General features: G+C 50.0%; 1 protein-coding gene across 1 annotated transcript in view; it reads left to right on the plus strand.

Moving 5' to 3' along the window:
* The first annotated feature begins 24,600 nt into the window (after positions 1-24,600).
* The window catches only part of LOC146797362 (solute carrier family 26 member 6-like), a 230,667-nt gene continuing 227,396 nt past the window's right edge, over positions 24,601-27,871 (plus strand). Inside the window, exon 1 of the mRNA XM_085627593.1 lies at positions 24,601-24,760. Within this exon, the coding sequence (XP_085483719.1) occupies positions 24,743-24,760 (18 nt within the window). The 5' untranslated portion in view covers positions 24,601-24,742. The remainder of the gene's footprint in view (positions 24,761-27,871) is intronic.

Below are 27,871 nucleotides of genomic sequence, written 5' to 3' on the forward strand. Positions count from 1 at the left end.
ACGCTTACGGATATTTTGCTGTTTTACATTCCGTGAGGAGTGAGGGGTCGTGGCCAGTCCTTGTGCCCCTGGCTGCGGGGCTTGTCTTTACACTGTTGAGAAAAGTGATGATTCATGTGTGTGCCACGTCTGGGTGCAAAGTTCAATAGGAAGGAACCAGTGAAGCAGAGGGAGCGCACCTGGGAGGCCTTCCACCAGGGAGTGCACGTCTAGTGAGACTTTTGACCCAGAGGGAGCGCGCATGGGAGGCCTTCCACCAGAGAGTGCACGTCTAGTGAGACTTCTGACCCAGAGGGAGCGTGCATGGGAGGCCTTCCACCAGGGAGTGCACGTCTAGTGAGACTTCTGACCCAGAGGGAGTGCGCCTGGGAGGCCTTCCACCAGAGAGTGCACGTCTAGTGAGACTTCTGACCCAGAGGCAGTGCGCCTGGGAGGCCTTGCACTAGTGAGTGCACGTCTAGTGAGGCTTCTGACCCAGAGGGAGCGCACCTGGGAGGCCTTCCACCAGTGAGTGCACGTCTAGTGAGACTTCTGACCCAGAGGGAGCGCACCTGGGAGGCCTTCCACCAGGGAGTGCACGTCTAGTGAGACTTCTGACCCAGAGGGAGCGCGCATGGGAGGCCTTCCACCAGAGAGTGCACGTCTAGTGAGACTTCTGACCCAGAGGGAGCGCGCATGGGAGGCCTTCCACCAGGGAGTGCACGTCTAGTGAGACTTCTGACCCAGAGGGAGTGCGCCTGGGAGGCCTTCCACCAGAGAGTGCACGTCTAGTGAGACTTCTGACCCAGAGGCAGTGCGCCTGGGAGGCCTTGCACTAGTGAGTGCACGTCTAGTGAGGCTTCTGACCCAGAGGGAGCGCACCTGGGAGGCCTTCCACCAGTGAGTGCACGTCTAGTGAGACTTCTGACCCAGAGGGAGTGCACCTGGGAGGCCTTCCACCAGTGAGTGCACGTCTAGTGAGACTTCTGACCCAGAGGGAGTGCACCTGGGAGGCCTTCCACCAGTGAGTGCACGTCTAGTGAGACGTCTGACCCAGAGGCAGTGCGCCTGGGAGGCCTTCCACCAGTGAGTGCATGTCTAGTGAGGCTTCTGACCCAGAGGCAGTGCGCCTGGGAGGCCTTCCACCAGTGAGTGCATGTCTAGTGAGGCTTCTGACCCAGAGGGAGCGCACCTGGGAGGCCTTCCACCAGTGAGTGCATGTCTAGTGAGGCTTGTAACCCAGCAGAGGCGGGAAGCGTCCCCAGGGCTTTGCACCAGTGAGTGCAAGTCTAGTGAGGCTTGTAACCCAACCGAGGCGGGAAGCGTCCCCAGGCATTTGCACCAGTGAGTGCACGTCTAGTGAGGCTTGTAACCCAGCAGAGGCGGGAAGCGTCCCCAGGCATTTCCACCAGTGAGTGCACGTCTAGTGAGGCTACTGACCCAGAGGGAGTGCACCTGGGAGGCCTTCCACCAGTGAGTGCACGTCTAGTGAGGCTTCTGACCCAGAGGGAGCGCACCTGGGAGGCCTTCCACCAGTGAGTGCAGGTCTACTGAGACTTCTGACCCAGAGGCAGTGCGCCTGGGAGGCCTTCCACCAGTGAGTACACCTCTAGTGAGGCTTCTGACCCAGAGGGAGCGCACCTGGGAGGCCTTCCACCAGTGGGTGCACGTCTAGTGAGACTTCTGACCCAGAGGGAGCGCACCTGGGAGGCCTTCCACCAGAGAGTGCACGTCTAGTGAGACTTCTGACCCAGAGGGGAGTGCGCCTGGGAGGCCTTCCACCAGAGAGTGCTCGTCTAGTGAGACTTCTGACCCAGAGGGAGCGCGCCTGGGAGGCCTTCCACCAGAGAGTGCTCGTCTAGTGAGACTTCTGACCCAGAGGCAGTGCGCCTGGGAGGCCTTGCACCAGTGAGTGCACGTCTAGTGAGACTTCTGACCCAGAGGGAGTGCGCCTGGGAGGCCTTCCACCAGAGAGTGCTCGTCTAGTGAGACTTCTGACCCAGAGGCAGTGCGCCTGGGAGGCCTTGCACCAGTGAGTGCACGTCTAGTGAGACTTCTGACCCAGAGGGAGTGCGCCTGGGAGGCCTTGCACCAGAGAGTGCACGTCTAGTGAGACTTCAGACCCAGAGGGAGTGCGCCTGGGAGGCCTTCCACCAGTGAGTGCACGTCTAGTGAGACTTCTGACCCAGAGGGAGTGCGCCTGGGAGGCCTTGCACCAGAGAGTGCACGTCTAGTGAGACTTCTGACCCAGAGGGAGTGCGCCTGGGAGGCCTTCCACCAGTGAGTGCACGTCTAGTGAGACTTCTGACCCAGAGGGAGTGCGCCTGGGAGGCCTTCCACCAGTGAGTGCACGTCTAGTGAGGCTTCTGACCCAGAGGGAGCGCGCCTGGGAGGCCTTCCACCAGTGAGTGCACGTCTAGTGAGGCTTCTGACTCAGAGGGAGTGCGCCTGGGAGGCCTTCCACCAGTGAGTGCACGTCTAGTGAGACTTCTGACCCAGAGGGAGCGCACCTGGGAGGCCTTGCACCAGAGAGTGCACGTCTAGTGAGACTTCTGACCCAGAGGGAGTGCGCCTGGGAGGCCTTCCACCAGTGAGTGCACATCTAGTGAGACTTCTGACCCAGAGGGAGTGTGCCTGGGAGGCCTTCCACCAGTGAGTGCACGTCTAGTGAGGCTTCTGACCCAGAGGGAGCGCACCTGGGAGGCCTTGCACCAGTGAGTGCACGTCTAGTGAGACTTCTGACCCAGAGGGAGCGCACCTGGGAGGCCTTCCACCAGTGAGTGCACGTCTAGTGAGACTTCTGACCCAGAGGGAGCGCACCTGGGAGGCCTTGAACCAGTGAGTGCACGTCTAGTGAGACTTCTGACCCAGAGGCAGTGCGCCTGGGAGGCCTTGCACCAGTGAGTGCACGTCTAGTGAGACTTCTGACCCAGAGGGAGTGCGCCTGGGAGGCCTTCCACCAGTGAGTGCACGTCTAGTGAGGCTTCTGACCCAGAGGGAGCGCACCTGGGAGGCCTTGCACTAGTGAGTGCAGGTCTAGTGAGACTTCTGACCCAGAGGCAGTGCGCCTGGGAGGCCTTGCACCAGTGAGTGCACGTCTAGTGAGACTTCTGACCCAGAGGCAGTGCGCCTGGGAGGCCTTGCACCAGTGAGTGCACGTCTAGTGAGACTTCTAACCCAGAGGCAGTGCGCCTGGGAGGCCTTGCACCAGTGAGTGCACGTCTAGTGAGACTTCTGACCCAGAGGGAGTGCGCCTGGGAGGCCTTCCGCCAGAGAGTGCATGTCTAGTGAGACTTCTGACCCAGAGGCAGTGCGCCTGGGAGGCCTTGCACCAGTGAGTGCACGTCTAGTGAGACTTCTGACCCAGAGGGAGTGCGCCTGGGAGGCCTTCCACCAGTGAGTGCACGTCTAGTGAGGCTTCTGACCCAGAGGGAGCGCACCTGGGAGGCCTTGCACCAGTGAGTGCACGTCTAGTGAGGCTTGTAACCCAGCAGAGACGGGAAGCATCCCCAGGCATTTGCACCAGTGAGTGCATGCCTAGTGAGATTTCGGACCCAGAGGGAGTGCGCCTGGGAGGCCTTGCACTAGTGAATGCACGTCTAGTGAGACTTCTGACCCATAGGGAGTGCGCCTGGGAGGCCTTGCCCCAGTGAGTGCGCGTCTAGTGAGACATGTAACCCAGCAGAGGCGGGAAGCGACCGCAGGCATTTGCACCAGTGAGTGTATGTCTAGTGAAACTTGTGACCCAGCGGAAGCGTCCCCAGGGCTTTGCCCCAGTGAGTGCAAGTCTAGTGAGGCTTGTAACCCAGCAGAGGTGGGAAGCACCCCCTGGCATTTGCACCAGTGAGTGCATGCCTTGTGAGACTTGTGACCCAGCGGAAGCGTCCCCAGACCTTTGCACCAGTGAGTTCACGTCTAGTGAGGCTTGTAACCCAGCGGAGGCGGGAAGTATCCCCAGTCCTTTGCACGCCTAGTGAGACTTGTGACCCAGAGGGAGCACGCATGGGAGGCCTTGCACCAGTGAGTGCACGCCTAGTGAGACTTGTGACCCAGAGGGAGTGTGCCAGGGAGCCCTTCCACCAGAGAGTGCACGCCTAGTGAGACTTGTGACCCAGCGGAGGCGGGAAGTGTCCCCAGGCCTCTGCACCAGTGAGTGCATGCTTACTCGCTTAGTGAGACTTGTGACCCAGAGGGAGTGCGCGTGGGAGACCTTGCACCAGTGAGTTCCCACCTAGTGAGACTTGTGACCCAGCGGAGGCGGGAAGTGTCCCCAGGCCTTTGCACCAGTGAGTGCATGTCTGGTGACACTTGTGACCCAGAGGGATCGCGCCCGGGAGACCTTGCACCAGTGAGTGCCCACCTAGTGAGACTTGTGACCCAGCGGAGGCGGGAAGTGTCCCCAGGCCTTTGCACCAGTGAGTGCATGCTTACTCGCTTAGTGAGACTTGTGAGCCAGAGGGAGTGCACGTGGGAGGCCTTGCATCAGTGAGTGCATGTCTAGTGAGACATGTGACCCAGCGGAGGTGGATAGTGTCCCCTCCGCGGATTGATGAGGAGCGCAGGGCCGGGCTGGGGAACTAAAAAAGCGCAACGCAGCCCCGATCCCTTCGTCTCTTCGCGGGCTCTTTCCATCCACTCTCTTGCTCCCCTCTCTTTTCATCCACTCTCTCGCTCCCCTCTCCCTCTGATCGCTTTCTCTCTACCTCTACCTCTCCTCTTCCTTTCTTGAAGTCTCCCCTGCCTGCCGGGCAGCTGGGAAAAGTGACAGTCCTCAAGAGAAACCGGCCTCCCAGTGCTCCATCCAGCCTATTGGGAGGGAGGGGTGGGGGTGGAAGCAGACCACAAACCAGTATATGTGTGTAAAAGGCCGCTTTATTGGAACAGGTGCACAATACAAAACATTACATCACCGTATAACCCTATAAATTTAACCCGTCCGGTAAACAAACTCCCCTGCCTGCCCCTTTACAGCTGTCAATCACTCAACCTGTGTAACCGAACTAACAAATAACCTGCCTACCCTTTTCCCTGTCAATAACCCAACCTAACAATTAATCAAACCTCTGCCAAACCTGTCAAACTTCAAATAACCCCTGCCACCCAGAAAGGAGGGGGGGGGAGGAAACTACCCCCTTCCCTTTCTGCCCCCCAGAATAGGCTAGACACTCTCAAACTCAAACACCATGCCTCTGAACGTTCGAGCATCTAGACAACACTTCCCGGATTTCCAGCAAACAGAGGTCCATACCAAACCTGGATAAATACACTCCATCATCCTTAAAAAACTCTACCGCCTCAAAACGTTTTTCTTTGTGAGTCACTCTCCCAAACCCCAAACTTCGACAAAACCATGAAATTTCAGTATTCACTTTCCTCCGTGCCCTGTCAGTAGCTCTGGGGTTCACAGCCCCCCCTCCAAATCCTCAGCGGAACCAACTCAGTCCATAAAACATGGCACCCTGACCATCGCTCCTTTACAAGTGACAAATCCCTCTTCATTGCCCTCAGCAACACCACTCCCTTCACTCCACAAAGATCATTCTCACCAAGGTGAATCAACAAAATGTCCGGGCAGTGGCCCCTCACTATCGCTTTATTCAAACATGGTATCAATTCCTTCCAAAGCATCCCTCCCTTACCCTTCCAAACAATTCTGAATAAATGCTCATTAAAACCTAACATTTTTCCAAAATACCTTTGGCACGCCTGAACCTGCGCACATTTGATGAATGAGTGCCCCACTATCCATACGGTCAACTCCTTCGAGTGAGGCCCAGCCACCAAACCTGTAATGAGAAAAATAGAATGGGACTCACAACAAGGAGGATGACGCATGCACCTCCTCCGCATTCCTTCTCACATAGCGCTGAAAATAGTCTGACGACCAGTGCCCTAGCCGCATAATATCCCCCTGAGGCCAACTCCTGTTGTGCGCTTCTGTTGCTGCCTTAATCCTAAAAGAATGAGTCCCATACTGCACCCCGTCCAACCCAATCCTCTGCAAAACCTTACGCAACACCATGCGTAGCTGGTAATCTGTTACCTGGGAACCATTGATATGTCGGAAAACCAAATCGCCCCCAGCCCCTCCTGACAGTCCTCCAACAGCGGGCCAAACGTAATGGACAAGTAGAAATGGGTGCCTCTGCTTCCAACCAAACTCCTTTCCCCAAACCTCTCTGATCAGTTTTTGAATAGGCTAGCCAAATATGTAATCCCTTTTCTGAGAAAAACACTTCTTGACAAATAATGCCCCTATTTACCTTGGTACCCAGGAGCTCAGAGACTCCAAATGCCCCAAAAATATAAACGCCATAAGGGTAGCGAACAAACATGCTTCAAAATCATCCCTGCAAACTGCAGGTAAAACTTCCAACAAACGGGCCAGAGTCTGCCAAGAAAGGGGGCACCGGGACAGCCGATCCCCTCCCCGCTCCCTAGCCCAACCCTCGAGCATCCTCCTCCCCGTGGAAGGGGAATAACCCCAAAAGAGTTGCCCCATAAAAGATATTCCTGCCAATTTCCTGGCAATGGTGACCCTGGAAAGGCCTCTCTCAATGAGGTCTAAGATAAACTGGATCACATCTTCAGACTGCCGCCAGACCTCCTCCCGCCTACATGCTCCAGATGCTAGCAAATCCCTCCAGGCAAGCGCATATGCCGCCCGAGTAGACGCAGACAGAGAACCTACCACCAGTTGTAAAACCCTACGTTGCCTACATACCAAAGATGCTCCGGCATTGGGGTCAGTGTCCTGTCTGCCTCCTTGGCCAGCCCATGGAATCTCCCCCACTGCGAACGAGACAAAGCATCGGCTATGTCATTGTCCACGCCAGGTATGTGCAAGGCTCTGAAGGTAATGTCATGTCTAAGGGAGCCTAACACAAAAACTCGCAATAACTTCAGAATCTGTTCATCTCTTGCTGACTGCCTATTGATGATCTCCACCACTGCCATGTTGTTCACTCGAAACAAAACCTTCTTGTGTGCCAACTCCTCACCCCAAAGGGTCAATGCCACCAGAAACGGGAAAAGCTCCAGAAATGTAATGCTCCTCCCCCATCCCTCCACTCTTGCGGCCACTTCTCTTCACACCACCTGCCCTGCCAATATATGCCAAAGCTGTCGCTGTCTGCTGCATCACAAAAAATGTGAACGTCCCACTGGACGTCTTCCTCCCTGGCCAATGGCACTCCATTAAAGGAGTGTAGAAAAACTGACCACATACGCAAGTCCTCCTTCACCCCTGCTGACAGGCGGACATGGTGGTGAGGCAAATGATGTCCTGCCAGTGCCCGCCCTAACCGCCTAAAAAACATCCTCCCCGCCCTGACCACCCTGCAGGCAAAGTTAAGATGACCCAGTAACACTTGAATGTCCTTCACTGTCACGTTCTGCTTTGAAAGCATTCTGTCCAACAACTCCAACATTTTCAATTTTTTGTCCGCGGCAAGCGAGCCCGCATTGCCACAGAATCAATTTCAATTCCCAAAAAAGATAAAGCTGTAGCAGGTCCCATTGTCTTCTCGGGTGCCAACGGCACCCCCAGTTCCTCCATGAGCTCATGGAAAGTGTCCAGAGCTATCTGGCATTCCGCGGAGCCCGGGGAACCGACAAAGAAGAAGTCATCCAAGTAGTGCGTTCCCAACGTGTGACCCGTGTGCTGCGTGAAATACCACTGCAAGAAAGTACTGAAACATTCAAATAAAGCACATGACATAGAGCAACCCACCGGTAATGCTTTGTCCACATACCATTTACCCTCAAAATGGATCCCCAGAAGATCCCAATCATCTGGATGGACTGGAAGCAACCGAAATGCCGACTTTATGTCACATTTTGCCATCTCTGCAGTTGCGCCCGCGGTCACTACTAGTGACATGGCCACGTCAACTGAGGAATATGAAACCGAGGCAGCCTCCTCCTCAATGAAATCATTAACTGAAGGCCCCTCTGGCCACGACAAGTGCTGAATCGGTCTGTACTGTCCTTCCTCTTTTTTGGGCACCACTCCAATGGAGGATATAATCAAATTCTCAATCGGCCAATCATCAAAGGGGCCAGCCATCCTCCCTTCGCGCACTTCCTTGCTCAATTGTCCTGCACTACCTTGTTGTGTACTGCCGCTGATTTCAGGTTATCTGCCCACCTTCTCTGCCTTGGTCCCCTGTAGCCCAATTGAAACCCCCACTGAAACCCATCCAAAAGCACCCGTTTTGCCCCTAAATCCCCATACCCTTGCAGTACCTCCACCAGCTTTGTTAGCCTAACTGGCGTAGGAGCCTTTGGGTCCAGTGCCCTGTGAACCCTTACCCCCTCTACTGACCTAAAATTGCTGCGAGGGGCCAGATGTGCCGATGCCTGACTGCTGCCATTGCTGACCTCCCTGTGGTTTGACGCCCCAACAGTTAACAAGGGGATGCCGCTTTCCACACTTGGAGCACTCATGGTGATACTTGCAATACTCCCTTGTGCATAAGCCTTTATTGAAGTCCCAGCATGCCCTAGTTCCAGTTTGTGTCGCGTCTGCGCCTCCCACCCCTCCCCGGGTGGGCTTCCCTTGAAAGGGCCAGTAAACCAAAGGGAGCCCACTAGCTGTAAAATGGTCTTCCCACCGGCTGCTGCCCCCATCGTATGCTGCCATAAATCCGTGTCCAACTCCCCCCATTACGCCTCCGGGTCCCACGCCATACGGGCCCGGAACTCTTCGTCATATTGGGCCCATGCGTAACCACCACCCGTAATCTGAGCTTTCCGAATTACATCCATATATTTAAAGATAGCCACACTGCGCTCTGGAAACATTTCAGAGTAGACGCTAGCGTAAATCAGAAACGCTGCCGTCCAGTTCTCTGTGGCTAACGGTACGCTAGGGCGCTTGGCCAACTCATAATCTTCTTCCTTAGAGCCGTCTTTGGACCTGACTTCCTTATGAAGGAGCTTCAGCATTTCCACGTATTTCCCTTTCCATATGCGTTCCTTGGTCGCCAGCATTAAGTGGGCACCCAAAGGCTTTGTCACCCCCATGTAGGGCAACATCTTAATTTTCAATTCCTTACTTTCCAACGGCTCCTTACCACCCCCAGCTGCGTCTGTGTTCGTCCCGCTCTCTACCTTGGTACCCAGCGCTACTCCCCACCCCTGTGTAACCTCCCTTCCGTCACTCCCCCACTACCCTCCCCCCCTTCCCCACAGACACCATTTTAGGTTTGGCCTGTGTTCTACCGGTCTCACCTGGCTCTAATGAGGCTGCCCGGACTGACTCCGACCGCCATGCCACTGTCCCAGTTTGATCCATTGTCCGAGGAGCCCTCAATGATGGCCACGCTCTATCCTGGATCCTGACTCCACTGCCTTTCTGTGCGGCACCGCTCCCGGAGCCTGAAAAATACTAGAAGATACATGAGAGGGCCCCCCTCGTCGTTATCCCGCAATTCCCCTTCCTCTGGGCTGTCCTCATCATAATCCAGCACAATTGGCTCCTTCACCTGGAGCATCTCAGTAGCAAAATCAACGGCACGGGCCTTACCGGACCCTGCATGCACCCCACTGGCCCTAACCGCCCCTGAATGTCCTCCTTGCGGGGGAGCCGACTGTACCCGCCGGTACTCACCCATGCATTGACTCTGAAAATCCATTTCCGCTGGTACGGCAGACCACCTTCACCTGCCTGTTGTTGGGGCCAGCGAGGTCGTGCAGGACCTTCGTGCGCTGGCCGCGACGGGATCCCCCGCCAGTACGGAATTTGTGCGGCGCAAGGCTCCACCCTCCCTTCTCCTCGGTGTAATTGGGCCGCACCCTGCCCTACCGAGTCCGCCGCACTGCAATGCTCCCTGCCCTGCAAAGAAAATGTTTGGACTGGTGTGCTGGTTCCCTCACATCTGCCCGAAAACCCTACCCCTTGCAATCCCAAAGAAACGTCCCTGGCCTGCCTGCCTCTAGAAAGCCTTGACCGAACCACACTTATCAGGGGGGGGAATCACCCCCTTCTTCTTCCCCACTCCACTCAAGCATTGCCTGTACCACCGCAGACGCAGGGCCCCAACCCCGTCCTACCCTTCCCTCCTCTAAAGTACCCCCTAACTCTACCTGAGCCCCCCCTCCGACCCTCTCCCCTTTCAATGGCCTTCCCACCATGTGCGCACCCCTCCCGCGCCCAAAGGCCCGATGACCAACCAACTTCTCCCCACCTCCGAGACCCCGCACCCCTTCGCCCAGGATGGAAAAATATCCAAACCCTCCCAAGCCGGCCCTCCTCCAGCTGGATCCAACTGGACCGAAAGCTCACCCTCCAGACCCACACCAGCTCCCCTGTCCCCCACCCCCAAGACAGTTTGTCCACCGCCCATATCAGGGGCACCAAAACCACCGCAACTTGCAGTGGGGGGAATGCCCCAACCCCCCCCATTTTCGCGACAAAAGCAAACCTTCTGGTGACTCCCTCCCCCCCCCCCCCCACTTGGGCCCACTCACCCTCCCCCAGTGAGCTCCCCCCTACTGATCCTGTCTCGCCCCTCACAGATGATGGGTGAGAAAACAGCAAAGGGCTAGACATATACCACCCAACTGGTCCCCCTCCCCCTCCCCCGCTGCCAGAAGCTCAGCGCTGCCCCTGCGCACCGGAGAAAAGACCCCGGCTAAATCCCGCGTTCCAGAGGGTAAGCCCAATGTGTGCAGGCTTCCCCCAACCTCCGCCACGGAGGGGGTCACACACTCTCTAAACCCCCACAGAAGTGCTCCATCCCGCCGCCCCCACAGGAAAATCCATACCCGAGTCCCCGACCCGCGCTGCCTCTTTATGCCCCGCTATTACGGGATTGAAAGGAAGCGAGGCAGAGCGCCGCTTGCTGCCCCGCCCTCACCCGCGCTTCCCTCTTGATGCGGGGGAGGAAAGCAACCGCTCGACCGGCGCTAGAGCCGCTACGGGCTCCAGTATCACAACCGCCGGCTCCCTTGCCCCCGACTGTGCCTCTCCGCCCCCGCTCCCCATACCGCTCACCTCCCCAGACACTCCCACCCCCCCCACCCCACCAGGCTGCAATACATGAGTCTGGCCGCCTTTTTGACACGCAGGTGGTCCCGCTCACTTACCGACAAAAACCGCTGACGTTTGGGGGGATATGCAGGCGGCCACTGCCGCTGCATCCCCTGCCGAAGCTTGTCGCGCCGGCCCCGCCGCATCACCGATTACCAGGTCCATCCGGCCTGCTTTGCTCAGGAGCCGGAGGGCCTCTAGGACACGGTAATCTTCTCCTGCCATTAGCTTCACACCAAAAACACCCTAAAACCTAGACAAAAGGCTAGAATGAAGAAACTACTTATCACCTCCAAAACGACCTCAGCCTAAGCTCCCAGCCACCAGGTCACCACACCTAAAATGGTGGCCGGGAGCAGGAGCCCAAAGCATTTGTGCTTGGGCTCCATTTGGGCTTCAAATAAAAGCAGCCCAAATCCAAAATGGCTGGCTCAAAGCCCGCCCCCGACCCCCCCCTCCCAAACTGCCAGAGCGGGGGGGGGGGGGGGGGAAACCTCCCTGCGGTCGGCTGCGCCCCCCCCCCCCATGGAGAAATGCACGGTCCTGAGGAGGTCCCTTCCTCCCCTTCTACACCTGCCGGTGGAATGAAAGACCTGAAGGGTCCCCCACCCCTCCCTTCTCCACGCGCCTGCAGCTGGTGCCGACCTCTCCGGTACACGCGCTGTTCCGGTCACCGTGCTCCAGTGCCTGGCGCAGCCGGTACAGCCGCCCAGCGCCACGTGTGACGCGGGCCACTTGGCGCAGCTTCATCTCCTGGCTCTGGAGAAAGGTGTTTGCTGCCTTCCGGTGGCAGTCAGAGCCTCACCCCCTGGGTTCGGGGGTGTTGGAGGGAGGACCACCGGGGAGTCGGGGGGACTACTCCGGGGCACCTTCCTACCACAAAGTTATAGCCGAGCGCCGCTGAGAAGCCTCCGAGGAGAGGTCCTTCTCCTATGATCGTACTAGGCCCAGTAACACCACCACACAGGACTCCGTATCAGTTACTTATCTTGGTTCTTTATCAATAGTAGCACAGTCAATATTTACAGTGGGATCGAGGGATCGGGTAAGAGTCTCAATGTCCTTGGCGGGATAGGGTAGCGGGACAGTCTTAGTACCAGCCAGGTACGGGCAAGCTCTGCGCCAGACCTTGCGTGCGGGTCTCAAAGCAGCTCGGACGTGGAGAGCCGCGACGGCGTCAGCAGGGCTCGGGTGGTAGTTCCGCTTGGGTCAAGCCTCGACACAGTCAGCAGGGCTCCGGTGGTAGGTCTGCTTCGGTCGAGCCGCGACGAGGTCAGCTGGGCTCTGATGGTACGTTCAACAAAGTCGGGCCGCGACAGCGTCAGCAGGGCCCCAAAGGTTCGTGAAGGTCTTTAAGCACGGTGGAGCCGCGACGTCGTCAGCAGGGCTCAGAGTGTGGTTTCAGGATGAATCTTTCTCCGTAGGGTCAGCCGCGGTCCGATCAGCAGGGCTCTTGACTCCGGGATACAACTGTCGTCTTGTTGCCGGGTCGCCCCAGATATAGGGCTGGAGCCCTTTGATGTCCGGACCCTTGCGCCCGGGGGGGCGGAGAGGCCGGGTAGGGAGCGGCCAGACGCCCAGCAGGAGAGGCGCCAGGCCCCAGAGAGCTGTGGGGCGATCGCACCTAGGTGTGGAAGGACGTGTGGTAAATAATTTAATTACCGGTACTTAATTTGATGCGGAAAATTAATAAGAATAGCTCACTAAAATAAGAGGCAGAATCCGTGGTATTAGAGATTCGGAACGGGCTTTATTCCTATACAAAGGAACATAATTCGAATTATGGGCCTTCTATTCCATCACCACGAAAGTTCAGGAAGGAAGGAACAATACATTATTGACAGGTAATCATTTTTATAGAAGAGGCATTACAGTGAAACAGATGCAGGAGGCGTAACAGTTGATAACAGAGATAAAGACATACATGCGTAACTAAAATGGGTGTAACTAGGCGTAACTAAAGAACGTCATTAGGTATGATGTCACAAATGCGTGGTTCCATGAAAGAATTTCGCAATGTCAGCAAAAATACTTGGCAGAGATGTGCGCGCAGCAGCATGACGTGTGATTTGACGTGCAACTAGGGGGAGAAAGGGACTTGATATTTAGCTCTACATGTGGAGACAGAAGTCTGGGGTTATGTCAACCTAATCCCAAATCATATCTAATATCCTATGTTTAAAGAACTGTGTTATCCAAAAAGAGAGGTCTCTTAGGATAGAATCTTATTCTATACTGACTATACTGACTGTTAGTGCGTGTACAAGCGTCTAAGTGTCTACACTAGATGCGAGGGGGTAGGAATATTCCATGGTAACAGGGCTATGAATTACTTGCATGAGGGCAGCGAGGCCTGGCCCTTTGCGCGGTAGCTGGAGGAATGTTTACCTAAACTGCTAGACAGGAATGCATCGGATGAGGGGCGGAGGAGATAATCTTGAAGGTGAAATACAGTTTTCTGGCAGGCTACGGGCTGGATCAGGCACCGTTAGCCGCGCAGGGAGTAAGACAAAGTTCATGGTCACAGATGCAGGCTCAGACTGGAGCTGTCAAAGGCAGAAGGCAGGAAAAGGCTTGAAGACAGAATTCGGGCCTACTCGCCTGAATCTGTAGAAATGTGGAGAGTGAACCATATAAAGCGGGTGGCCTTTCATACTTGGGAATAGAATATCTGACCCATTCATGGCGGATCTGAAAGAGGACATGTTGACGGTGGACGCACATGTGTTTGCGTCTTCATAACTGGAACTGGAGGGAACATACATGTACTTGTGATTTGTACATGAAACCGTTGGGGTCCAAGATAGGGGACATAACCGACCATAAAAATCCATATTTCCACATTCCCTCCTTGTCCCCTACTTGCCCTTAGGAGATATCAATCTTCATCAATCCATCGATCTGTTCATATAACATCATTTGTTCTTCTTTCTTCTTCCGGGATCTCGAACGAAAACTTGGATGTGGGATACACGAGGTGGCACACAGACCACAAATCGCTGGCCCACATTGTAGACATAAGCAGCAACTGAATAGGATGAGAAAGCCAATACCTAGGAAGGAGAGCATTCTCCATCCCCAGGCTGACAACACGCCCCAGAACCAACCGGACCAAGTCCAGGTGCCTGGACTCTGGTGTATCTGGCTTACAATCTTATGGAGGCGGGTTATGGCTTTATATACTGACGGCGAGTTTTCTGGTATGAAAATGCAACAACTTGATCCGATGACCCTACAAGCTCCGCCCCTATCGGCCAGGATGACGTCAAGGACAAGACGATTTTGAAGTACAACAATCCGCATAGCAGACTGTTCTTCTGTTAAATTGCCTAAGGCGGAAATAGTTTCGTTCACTACTGCTTCAAGGGTTCTGGTTAATCTACGTATCAATTTACTATTAGTGACTGTACCTATATAGGGAAAGAAACCTTTATTGAAATCTGTGTATTTTTCCCATGCTGTTTCAGTGTAATCGACGATTGGGAGATCTCTCTGCTGTCTATTGTGTACTAAATGAGTATTTCTATGATAATCAGGAGGAGCTAGGAAAACAGGTGGTAGAAGGAATGCTATGTAACAGGTACCATCCCAATCTAGAGGTAGGCGTATATATGCGGTCTGGCCACATATAAAGTAGGAATGACGAGAAGCTCTAAATGTAGACTTGCCTTGATCACTGAATTTTATCACAGTGGTGCATTTACTATGGCCCATGTGTATGGAGCCATTCTTTCTTATACATAGTTCCCCTTTTACTGGGAACACGGACATGGCGGACAAGATTGGTGTAGCTTCAGATTCAACATTCAGGATCATGAGGTTAAGTGTAAAATTACCTAATCCGTATACTTCATTTTCTAGATCAGTTCCTGTTCTTTTGGGAAGTCCCTCCTTGTTAGGGTAGCAGACTTTAAGCAAAACTAAGTTCAGGTTTCCCCATACCCAGTTGTCTTGATAAACTGCTGAATTCGAATCTAGGGAATTGATCAAACTAAACCATGCTCCACAGGAGCCATTGTGTGTGAACGGATATGGAAAGAGGGGCAAAACTCCCTTATAGTTCTGATAGGGAGGGAGTCGGCCACATATCCAACAATTTGTAGCATTGCTAGTCTGATGGGAATGATGTAACATACTAATAAAGGTGTTGTTGCGCAGCGCAAATCTATAGGACAACTCATGCGGGGGTAATTCACTAAAAGAATGTTCAGCCGTAACATTGTAAACATGTTTAGAAATAGGATAATATATGTGCAACAATATACTTGCAGCGATTATTAAAAGACATAAGAAGAACAAAATTAATAACGTCACTGTGCAATGACTACGCAGTGATTTACAGTACGCATGTTTTTTCAACTGCATTTGATTATTTCTTTCTCTATTCCGGTCCAGAGGATACATGTCAGAGACAAATTCAACCGATTCACCTTGGGGAGGACTTAAACAATCAAATTGTCTGACTGACTGGACCTCAATTTTAGTCTATATAGTTCTGAGTTCGATTGCTCAACCAAAGGGAGCTTTGAGTCTGTCTTTGAGGAAATACAGGGTTTAGTCTCTATATCGGATGGTAGTCCATAAAATTTCTTGATATGACTTGAATGTATCCATCCTTTGCGACCTTCGATCTTCACGGCTGTCCTCGTGGTGAGCAGTACAAGTTGAGGCGATTTCCACCTAGGATCCAGCTGAGTCTTCCGGTCAAAATTACGCACTAACACCAGGTCCCCGGGAACTACGTCATGGGGTTTCACCTCGGTGTTGTCGGGAAAGGCTGCAGCTACCTGTGAACGACAAGATTGTAGTGCAGACATCAAGGAATCCAGGTAATCTGTCAGCATATTACAGTCAACATCAGTTATTTTGCGTGGTATAGGCGTCCCCCACATATTTGGTGGTCTACCGAAGATCACCTCATACGGGGATAGCCCTGTTCGAGAGTGTGCTACCATTCTCATGTAAAAGAGTGCAACTGGTAAGGCTATTACCCAGTCGACACCTTTCTCTCTACATATTTTGGACAATCTAATTTTCAGAGTTTGATTATGTCGTTCCACGAGACCTGCTGCCTCGGGGTGTCGGACACAGTGAAATCTCCATTGATAGCCTAACAAAAGTGAAACGTGTTTCATTAGTTCGGATGAGAACGGCTGGCCGTTATCTGAGTAGACAACACGTGGTAAACCGTACCGTGGGAAGAATTCTCGAACTAACTGTTTGGCAGTAGTCGGGGCAGTGTAATCTGAAACCGGGTATGCTTCTGTCCAACGGGAAAGAGCACAGACAACTACGAGAACATATTTGAATCCTCGACATCGTTCCATCTGGATATAATCCATCTGGAGGACTTCAAAAGGGTGATCAGGAGGCTGAAATCCACCCTGTTCTACGGGAATGCTTTTACCTGGGTTAAACTGACCACAGATCATACAGGTACGAACTTTTTGTTTAGCTGCTGCTCGTAAATGTTTGTTGAACCAAATGTGTTGAATGCTGTCTAGCATAGCTTTTTCTCCTAGGTGCGCTGGACTATGTATTGTATTAATGATGACTTGGACCATTGAGTCGGGAAGAAACCATACACATTTCTCCTTCGTCATCCATCCTTGATTCGTTTGGATCCCTCCTAATTCAGTCCATTTCTTTATTTCGTCTGGTGTAGCATGTGTCTGTATGTCAATTATGTCAAGAGCGGGATCCTTAACCGTCATGCAATGTGTTGGTGTCAGAACTATTGTCTTTGTCATGTCAGATGTGTGAGTTTCATTCTGAGCAGTCTGTTTAGCTGTTCTGTCAGCTAGGTCATTGCCTTGGGAAATGATATCAGTAACTTTCGTATGAGCTTTACATTTAATAATTGATATTGCAGCGGGTAGATGTATTGCATCTAATAAGGCATGAATGAGGGGTCCGTGCTGAATGTGGGCACCGTGAGAAGTTAAATAACCTCTCTCTCGCCACAGCACGCCGAAGTCATGTACAACTCCGAATGCATAACGTGAATCAGTGTATATGTTGACTTTCTTATTTGTGGCTTGAATACAGGCTTGTGTCAGAGCGATGAGCTCAGCTGCTTGAGCTGACAAAGTGTTAATACGATTTGTTTCAATGACTTCAGTGTCTGTTGTAACTGCATACGCGGCCACTAGCTCTCCTGTACTTGTTCTCATACATGAACCATCTACATACAACGTCAGGTCTGGGTTTGACAATGGGACGTCTGTCAAGTCTTGTCTGGGTTTCGTCGTGATAGTAATAACTTCAATACAATCATGTGCTAGTGGGTCTGTTCCGTTTACTGGCAAAAGTGTGGCAGGATTCAATGTACTATAACGTCTGATTTCTATGTGTGGCTGAAACAATGTTAATTCGTAACCGGTGAGTCTTGCTATAGTCAAGTGTTGTGTTTGCGTTCGGTTCACAAGAACCTCTACGGCGTGTGGTACTTATACTGTCAATGGATGTCCTAACACTATGGCATCGCTTTGTCTGATTGCTAAAGCTGTTGCTGCCACTGATTTCAGGCACGCAGGCAGAGCCTGAGCTACGGGATCTAATGTACTAGAAAAATAAGCACATGGTTTGTGTGATCCTGCTTGTTCCTGTGTGAGTACTGACAAGGCAGTACCTTCGCGTTCTGTAACAAAGAGCGTAAAATGTTTATTGTAACATGGTGTTGCTAAAACAGGTGCTTGACATAAAGCTTTCTTTAGGCTTTCAAAAGCTTGTGTATGTTCCTGAGTCCAAGGGAGGACAGTCGATGTGGCCGCCTCCTGTGTTGTCAACTGAATGAGTGGTTTTGCTAGAAATGCATACTGAGGGATCCACTGCCTACAATATGAAGTGAGGCCTATAAAAGCCCGTACCTCCTTTTGTGTCTTGGGTATTGGCATGTTAGCAATTAACTGGATGCGATCTGGTGTAAGCTGCCTTCCCTCCTTGGACAGCGAGTGCCCAAGGTAAACAACTCGCTGGACACAGAATTGCAGCTTAGAAGGGGACACCTTGTGCCCCTTTTCGGCCAAAAATTGTAAAACCGTCAGTGAAGCTTTTTCACATTCAGGTTCGCTTCTAGCGGTGATCAGCAGATCATCGACATATTGAAGCAGGGCAGTGTTGACTGGCATGTGGATACTGTCAAGTTCTCGTTTCAGTGCTTGGCTATAGATGCTGGGGCTTTCTGTGAATCCTTGAGGTGCGCGTGTGAATTTAAAGCTTCGTCCATTTAAACTAAATCCGAACAAGTATTGGCTTTCCGGATCTATTGGGACGCTGAAAAAGGCATTCTTGAGATCAATTACAGTAAAGAATGTTGCTTCGGAATCAATGGCTGTCAGTAATGAAGAAATGTCTGGAACTACGGGGTATTGTGGTACAATACATTTATTTAATTCGCGCAGATCAATAACCAATCGATATACTGGCGGGGCTTTTGGGTCAGTTCGTTTAAGAATCGGGATTATCGGGGAATTACATACATTGGAGTCGGTTTCCACAACCACTCCTTGGGTAATAAGTTTGTCAACGATTTGCAGTAAAGCCACTACAGCATCTGGGGGTAACTTGTATTGTCGCATTCGTGGTAGTACCACGCCTGTCTTTAGTGTGACTCGATATGGTGTAATGTTCATGCAACCAACATCTGTAGGGCCTTGCGCCCATAAATGTGTGGGTAAAGTCTGCAGTCTGTGATCCATGTCTCGGGACACATAGTGCCCTTTGAAATCACGTAAAAACAATCTTACTCCTTCCGGAGAACAACATATTATAGCTCCTAGAGCTTTCAGTGTTTTTATTCCTAACAGGTTTTCTGGACATGATTTAGTAAGCAATAAATCTGTAGTTCGTGTCAAGGGACCAATCGTAAGTGGAAGAGGCTGTGATACTTCGTTAATGATGGGTTTTCCTGAAAAACCAAGGGAAATATTCTGTGAGCCTGAGAGGGGTGCCCCTGGAACTTCACTACGTTTTATGGTTGTTCGGCTTGCCTCTGTATCAAGTAAAAATTTTCTATCTTGGCCTAATAGTTCACTGTGTACATAAGGTCCTTCTTGATCTACAGGGACCTCGATAAGGGGTAAACCAACTTCCCTCTCTAGGCTGTTTCATGAGTATCGTTGATAATCAGGGTAGTCATACTGTGCGGTCTGGTACATCTGTTGTGTCGTTGTTTGTGTGGCAGCAATAGGCTGCGGTGGTGGAGCTGGCATAGACTGTTGCGGAGCTGGCATGGACTGTGCATGCTGCGGGGCTCCTTGTTGGTTCTGATCCTGTCTAAGTGGCCGTGGTCTTTCTTTTGTAATACCTATGGCGATATTATGTTTTAAGACTGGACAATCGTGTATATAATGACCTGACTGTTTACAATAGTTGCATGTCCCTTTTACAGACCCTGCTGAATCACTGGACTGTGTCATACCCTTTTTATGACCGTCAGCTGGAACTGTCTGGGAAACTAGCATTTTCATTTTCGTGTCTTTCATGCGTCTTTGTTCATGTTCTTGTTCCTCTCTAATTCTATTGTGATGGTACTGTAGCATTTGTAACATTTGTGACGGGGTGTTACCTTGCCAGGTACTCTCGAATTTCAATACTCTATTCTTAACTTGGGGCAGGGCATTTTCAACTAATTTTGTCACAAACAGATGTGGATACGATTCGCTACTTGCTTTTATTCCACTATTTATACCAAAACATTTTTCGAATCGGGCATAAAAATCACTAGTGTCTTCATCTTGCTTTTGTTTACAGGCTGAGATTGCACCCCAGTCTTCCTTTTTCGTAGTTAATAAACGTGGCAGTACCTGTACTAATAAACCTGGTAGTATTTTGGTCTTTTCCCCAAGCCCTAAACCTGGACCTCGAGCTGTTTCTTCGTTTTCTAATGCTGTCCAATCTATCTTTTGGTCTCCCACCTCCCAATCCTTTTCTTTGAGTTTTTCGTAAATGCCCGCAGGCATTAATACCTTTAATATTTTCATAATGTCGGGATAGGTATACTCTCCCATGAGCAACATGTCTTTAATTTCACGGTGGAAACCCGCTGGGTCTTTGTCATGACTGGGTACCACTTTCTTCATTTCTAATAGTTCCATTTTAGATATGGGTGTGTATACAAACACACGTTTAAACTGATTGTCATCACCTTTTATCGGGTGGACTTCGCGTAAGGGATTCTGTCTATCCATATAATACGTCGTTCTTTCCTTGATGGGCAGTGAGACATGTTCGGGGCATACAAAAAAAATGTACTGCTTTCTGGATTCTAGTATTTCTCTAATTAACTCAGTACCTGAACCTCTCCATTTATTCGTGAGTAATTCAGTCAATATATCAGGTAAGGGACCAGGATCGGAGTGTTGGCTTTTATATAATATAAGGAGTTGTTGAATCATGTAGATACCAGCTAAACGCTGTTCATCTGGGGTGAGGTTCAAAAACGTGTGCGCTAGTGTATCATCACTATATTTTCCGGGATTGTCAACCCAGTGAACGGCTGACCTGGCTAATTCTTGTTCGTCCATAGAATCTAGTATATGATAACCCCTTCGTTCTCGAAGTAATTTGTCAGCGGCTTGGAACGAATGTTCGGGGGACCTTATATTTATTATAGGGGTTTGGAAATCTCTGTTATTAACTGGACGTATCGGACGTATCGGATCAGTAAAGCATCTAGTATTATTACAAGATCTTCCTCTACCTACATAGGCCATGGTTTCTAACTGTCCTGTGGGCAGTTCTAATTCTTCCTCCTCCTCGTTTTGTTCAGGCTGGTCTACCGCTAATCTTTCTTCGTGTATTTGTTCTACTTCTTTGCGGATCTTTCGGCACATAGCTACTATACTTAGTAGTTTATCATGTCTCCCCTCTGATATATTCCGACTCCATGTGGTAAGAATTCGCATTTCTTCCGGATTTACCCCTGGTCGGTCTTGATTTCTGATCACACAATTTATGAGGAAACGTAACAGTTCCCCCTGTATCTCCACTTTCTGGTACTCCATAGCTCTATTAATACTTTCAGAATCTCGCCCTGACTGGACAAAGTGATATATATTTTCTAAATGTGTAGTCATTCCTGGTAGCCTCCCTAAATATATTGCAGCTCGTCGGATACGTAATGATGCCAGCAGCATTTCATCCTCTTTGCCGGGCACAGGGTCATATCTACAATCTACTAGAAGTTCCTTAAGCATGTCGGGAGTTACTAGTTTGGGCGTACGTTGGTGGGCTAATTCTTGAAAGGAAAGTTTATTTACTCTGGGTGGCGTGGAAAAAATGTTTGTTGTACCTCCTGTAGCACCGCCTGGGGTGCTGGATGTGAAAGGATTCGTTGAACGTGATATAGCAACCATAGGTGTGGGTACAGCTGTAGAAACAGATGTGCTTGCCGGAACTTGTGTCGGAGTTTGTTGTTGCGGAGGTACAGACGGAGGGTCTTGGCGTTGAACCCCCTCGGCAGGCGGTCTATGTGGTGCAGTATTAGCATACTCGGGAGCTGTGTCGTCTAAATAAGAGGAAAGGAAAACATCTTCTGCGGTTCTGGGATGCCCTTTGGGATGTGATTTTATCGGAAACAACGGAGGTGGCAAGTCTTTGGGTATCTCCAGAGTAGCCTTAGGTAACCCTTCGGCCAGAAGAGGATACATACCATTCATAAGGGCATTTCTTTGTCTGTCTACTTGTTCTGCTTTTGCTCGGGTACCTTCAATTAATAGATTTTCTCGGACTTTATTTGAATTCTCCTTACTCTTCTCTTCCTGTCTGAGTGCTTTTTCTGTACGTCTATACGATTCTTTACGCCATAATTCAATGGCATCTTTCTGTGATTGTCTAGCTTTCCTTTTCCATAATTCTTCCTCTACTTTCATGATGCAATCTGCGTCCCAGGTCCCAGCTGCGGGCCACCTCTGACTTTCTGGTAATTCCTTGGTGTAGTCTACCCATAAATCAAGAAATAATATGGCGTCTAGGCCATGTTTATGATACATGAAGTACCCTGGAGTGTCCCTAGGAGGAATGGGAACAGCTTCTTCGAGTACCCCTTTTCTAGTTTTGATCTGTCTTAATTTCGAAAAGAGCGGCATATTGAGAACTGATCTGAGACCTAATTTTGAACACGTTTAATACAACAAAACACAATAATGAACAGTCATTCACACCACAATATGCAGAACGTATTTAAAACATTTACCATTTAACATTTAATGAACAACAATGATGGCCATTTAGGGAACTAGTCACTAAGCATAATACTCGGCACTAACTAGGTAATTCTGAATTATATACTAGACATACTAGATATACTGCTAAACAGTACAGATACACTGCTGAAACAGTGCAGACCGGATTTGTGTACCCAAACCCGTCTTGACCGGCACAACCTATGTGCACGTCAGAACGCCTCCCCGGCAATGGTACTCACCGGGTAGCTCGGAACGGAAGGCCTCGGAACTGAACTTGAACTGGACTTGGACCGGACTGGACTCGACTCGATACTTCGAAACTTCGGAACTTGGTGGGCCTCTGTATACCTCGGATCTTGCTCTCTCAGCTAGGCTCTGGTCGGGATACTTCGCACTTCTCACCGCCTCGTCTGGGTGTTGATCGCAGCCTCAGTTACCCCCGCTCGGCAGGAGGGAGATACAGGAAATCCTGTGGGTACGCGTTGTTGTCCGTCCAGCTGTGGCAGGAGACCGGGCCTGCAACGCACCTCCGGCGCGTGAGATGAGAAAGTGTCCCTGTTCGGGCGCCATATATGTGGTAAATAATTTAATTACCGGTACTTAATTTGATGCGGAAAATTAATAAGAATAGCTCACTAAAATAAGAGGCAGAATCCGTGGTATTAGAGATTCGGAACGGGCTTTATTCCTATACAAAGGAACATAATTCGAATTATGGGCCTTCTATTCCATCACCACGAAAGTTCAGGAAGGAAGGAACAATACATTATTGACAGGTAATCATTTTTATAGAAGAGGCATTACAGTGAAACAGATGCAGGAGGCGTAACAGTTGATAACAGAGATAAAGACATACATGCGTAACTAAAATGGGTGTAACTAGGCGTAACTAAAGAACGTCATTAGGTATGATGTCACAAATGGGTGGTTCCATGAAAGAATTTCGCAATGTCAGCAAAAATACTTGGCAGAGATGTGCGCGCAGCAGCATGACGTGTGATTTGACGTGCAACTAGGGGGAGAAAGGGACTTGATATTTAGCTCTACATGTGGAGACAGAAGTCTGGGGTTATGTCAACCTAATCCCAAATCATATCTAATATCCTATGTTTAAAGAACTGTGTTATCCAAAAAGAGAGGTCTCTTAGGATAGAATCTTATTCTATACTGACTATACTGACTGTTAGTGCGTGTACAAGCGTCTAAGTGTCTACACTAGATGCGAGGGGGTAGGAATATTCCATGGTAACAGGGCTATGAATTACTTGCATGAGGGCAGCGAGGCCTGGCCCTATGCGCGGTAGCTGGAGGAATGTTTACCTAAACTGCTAGACAGGAATGCATCGGATGAGGGGCGGAGGAGATAATCTTGAAGGTGAAATACAGTTTTCTGGCAGGCTACGGGCTGGATCAGGCACCGTTAGCCGCGCAGGGAGTAAGACAAAGTTCATGGTCACAGATGCAGGCTCAGACTGGAGCTGTCAAAGGCAGAAGGCAGGAAAAGGCTTGAAGACAGAATTCGGGCCTACTCGCCTGAATCTGTAGAAATGTGGAGAGTGAACCATATAAAGCCGGTGGCCTTTCATACTTGGGAATAGAATATCTGACCCATTCATGGCGGATCTGAAAGAGGACATGTTGACGGTGGACGCACATGTGTTTGCGTCTTCATAACTGGAACTGGAGGGAACATACATGTACTTGTGATTTGTACATGAAACCGTTGGGGTCCAAGATAGGGGACATAACCGACCATAAAAATCCATATTTCCACAGTTGGGGGTCCCATCGATACTGCCCTCCGCCGGGAGTGGGAAGGGGGCACGTGGTATCCCCCGGGCCAGGGGTTGGCACCTCGATGTCGGGCCTCGCTGGGACTGAGGCCGGGTGGAGCGGGGTCACGTAGGTGGTTACGTAGAGTCACGTACAATCCAAAATGGAGGAGCCCCGAGGTGCATGGGACCTCGTGCGGCTTAGCGAGGGGGAACAGGACCACGCCACGAGGCCGGCTCCAACAGGGGGCTAGAGATTAGAGGTGGGCCAGCCAGAAAATTAACAGGGAGAGCCGGGGCTCTAGCTGGGCTCGAAGAGCCCCTGCACGATCCGAGCCTGAAAACAGTTGGCGTGTATGTCGTGCAACAAATCTCAGGTGTTGTCTTCGAAAGTCAAACATGTGCATTTCTCTAACTCACTTTGGTGCTCCAAATTATATCCCTGCATTAAAACGTGTTTGTTAAAAGTAAGAGTTTTTTTAATTTCCACCCCCTCTGCCGCAAAGACAATACCACCAGTGAGCTAAGAGGCAAGTCAATTGTCTTTTGCACCCCATATGTGGCTTAGATTTTTATTATACATGGTGCAACATTATAGCTTATTTAACAAGTTGTATTTTTTAAGGTGCACATCCTGAACTCACGTATTTGAAGGTTCTCGTATATGTGCTGATGAAGAGCAAGGAGGCTAGATGAACGGATCACACAGTTTGGTCAAGCAGGGAAGCTGGGGTTGAGACCAGGTACTGCAGCTTCGCTAGCTGGGTATGTTTCTCATATCAAAGGTTAATGCTTTGTCTTTAATTCTTGATGTATGAGTTTAGAGCGTGTGTGTGTGGGCGGGGGCGGGGGTATGGGGAAGGCAGGCAGATGCCGCATTTTGCAGTTTTCACAGCACAAACCTGTCCAATGACAGAAGAGCACCTCACAGCACACCCAGACTACATGAAATCTTTTTTTTTTGGGACACTTGAAGATTGAATGATTTACCCAGTTTCAGAGAATTCTGAGTCAAGGCCGGGATTCCAAGACATTCTCCATCTTCAAAAGTCGCAGCTCTAGCCACTGGGCTACATCCTCTCCATAAATATTCAGTGCGTTTCGGGCCGGAAGTTCCATGAGAACCTCAACCTGAGTCGGAGCCAGGCTCAAGCTTTTAGTGGCTCACACACCTCTGACAGCGCACATCCCGAACACACTTATGTGACGCTGCTCTCCTGTGTAATAATGCAGAGAAAGGAGGCTCCGTAAAATAAATTAATTGCCTAGGGTCACAAGGTTTGTCTAGCGGGGAAGCTGGGATTGATGACTGGTTTAACATTGTGCAGTTCAGCCACTAAAGAGGTATCTTTCTCTCTCACCCATATTACATCAAAAGTCACTACTTGAGGTAACGCGCGGTGGCTACATGAAGGCTTGGCTTGGGTTTTGGTTTTGAGGATCATTGGTGCTTTGTGGCACTAATTCTATTTAACTTAAAAAAAATATTTCCAGAGCCCATTATTATTATTTTTTGTTTATTTTGGCTTCATTTTGTTTAATAAATTCCACTCTATTCTAATTCGGTTTAAGATTTCTATTGTTTTGCATTTTGACGTTATTACTGGTTTTAGTACTGCATAAATACTTTACACATTGCCAAAAGTTTCTTGTTGTGACGTACAGCCATATCATAGAAACCGTGGCAGACTTGCCCTCTGATGTGGAGGTTGTCCCCAAGAGGCCGGTCACACAAGCATTCTCATAGCAGCAAGTGCCGCTTGTATTTAGAGTCCTGTTTAAAACATATTTTTAAAAGTCTGCTGCAGTGAAAAAACAAAACTAATGCTTTCAGTATGTGGGGCATCTATGAGAGAAACAAATGAATGCGTAAAGATGTAAAAATATGAATTCCAATGCAGACATTCCAGAGGATGCAGAGTGGTGCATCTAACCGCTTGAGGAGAGCGAGCACAACCCATCTGGGTGGACCCCAAGCTGATGCTATGTATATTTTAAAGAAATGTTAACAATAGGTCTTCGTAGTCAACAATCCTCGTAAACAATGCATGTAAGAGATAAAAAAAAAAATGAATGTGTGATGATTCAGTATATTTTTGGGTGGAAAATAGTCCCTCCTACACTGCAATTCAAGCATTCCATGGGAGGTGTAATGGTACAGGAAACAGCCAATAGAGTAAGGTGGAAGTGTGACGCTCCTGGATGGAGCTGAACCCCCTTCCATGTATATTTTAAATTCTTGGTAACAATAGGTCATTCACTTAGCTGTGCTGTCAAGCCAGACCTAAAAGGATGCTAATGAATAGGTTGTTTCGGGACTGAAAAGGTATAACATAGCACAAGGCTTTCTTAGATTGTCTAGAAAAAATAAAGCAAAAGACATTTGAACCACTGCAGTAACGTGAATTCTTTCATTTTCATGATTTTACATTTTCCTTTCACTGAGAGTTGCTAGAGCTGAGTTTATCAAGGGCTCTGTTGCCACCTGCTGGCTGGGCTCTGCTGAAGCGCCCACTCTTCATTGCCTTACTTCTGCAGGATGGCTCAGTCCTTCTCGTGCAGGGCCACAGAACTTTTCATAGAGACTGTGACGCGCAGTAAGAGGGGAAGGCAGTAAAGGAAGAAAAGGGTTAGAGAAAGGGAGGAACACAGCGCCTTGAGGCGGAAGCAGGGATTCAAAAGAAGCTGAAAGAGTGGCACAATGAGATAGGAAGTCGAGGCATACTTGCCAGCAGACCTAATTTACATTGGAGAATCCAGAATTTTTTTTAAAGTTAAAAAGGGCTTTTTTTCGGCCAACTTCCGCCTGAAATTGCCTTTGCTTCAATACAAGTCATCAGGGAAAATTAATTCCCCTGTTTTTAGGTCTCGCTGAGTCAGCGTGCATGCGCTGCTCGGAGAGCCATTTTGTATGTGAGTTTTTAAAGTGCTGGCTGGCCTAGGGCTTGCGTGCACGTGAGCGTGCACGGGCCCAGCCGCCATGCGCTAGGCCAGCCAGCAGCACTCAGGAACGCCTTTCTGCGTCATCGCTATCACTTTCGCTTTCACAGCGAGCGTCATCGCGATGACTTTCGTGGCCAATGCTTGTCTTTCTTTATATTGAACTTTCTCTTATTTATTTTTGTCGCATCTAATTTCTTTTTCTCTAAAAACCTTTTCTTTTGGTCGTAGTCCGTTCCCTTACTCTGTTTCTTTTTTCCTTTCTATAAGTGTTCTGCATTTCGTTTCCTGGCATTTAATTGGTGGCTCATTTCTGCACTTCTGTAATTCCTACTCTGGTAACTCTACCAGTGGGGAAAAGAGAAGGAGAGCAAGGTCATTGAAGAACGAGCATTGTCAAAACCAATAAGTCTGGTGTTGGCTGCAAGATTTTTTGGCTTTGTCAATACTTGTTTTTTTTGTCATGGCTTTTGTGAAACATTATTGTTGGGGGTCACCACACCCTGCCAATGTCAAATGGCTTTCTTAAAGTAAATGTCATGTTTTCTGCAATAAATATAATCAGATATTTGAGTAAGCAACCATAAGGACCCTTTAACATGTTTGAAAATATTTTCTTTGTTTATTTCTTATGTTTCCCAGTGTACCCACTAGGCAAGTTCTGTGGCCAGGCTGGAGGTCCTGACCTTAGGAGATACACTGTTTCAAGTCCCTTGAGCCCCAGAACCCCAGGTTACAGTCTACCACTATGCCCACTTGACACTAGACTTTGGGTGAGGTCTGTGCCACCTCTCCCCCTCCAAAAGCCTTCTTAGCGTAGTCTTTGACCAAACCCTGCACCCAAAGACCAACACTTGAAGCTCACCAGGTATGGCTTTTGACCACGCCCTGCACCTACCCACTCTACATCCAGAAAACTATTTTCATGGGTGTGACATGCATCCACCTCTCTGAAA

Source organism: Triturus cristatus, chromosome 9 (genome assembly GCF_964204655.1).
Source record: "Triturus cristatus chromosome 9, aTriCri1.1, whole genome shotgun sequence".
In the NCBI taxonomy this organism is placed as follows: domain Eukaryota; kingdom Metazoa; phylum Chordata; class Amphibia; order Caudata; family Salamandridae; genus Triturus; species Triturus cristatus.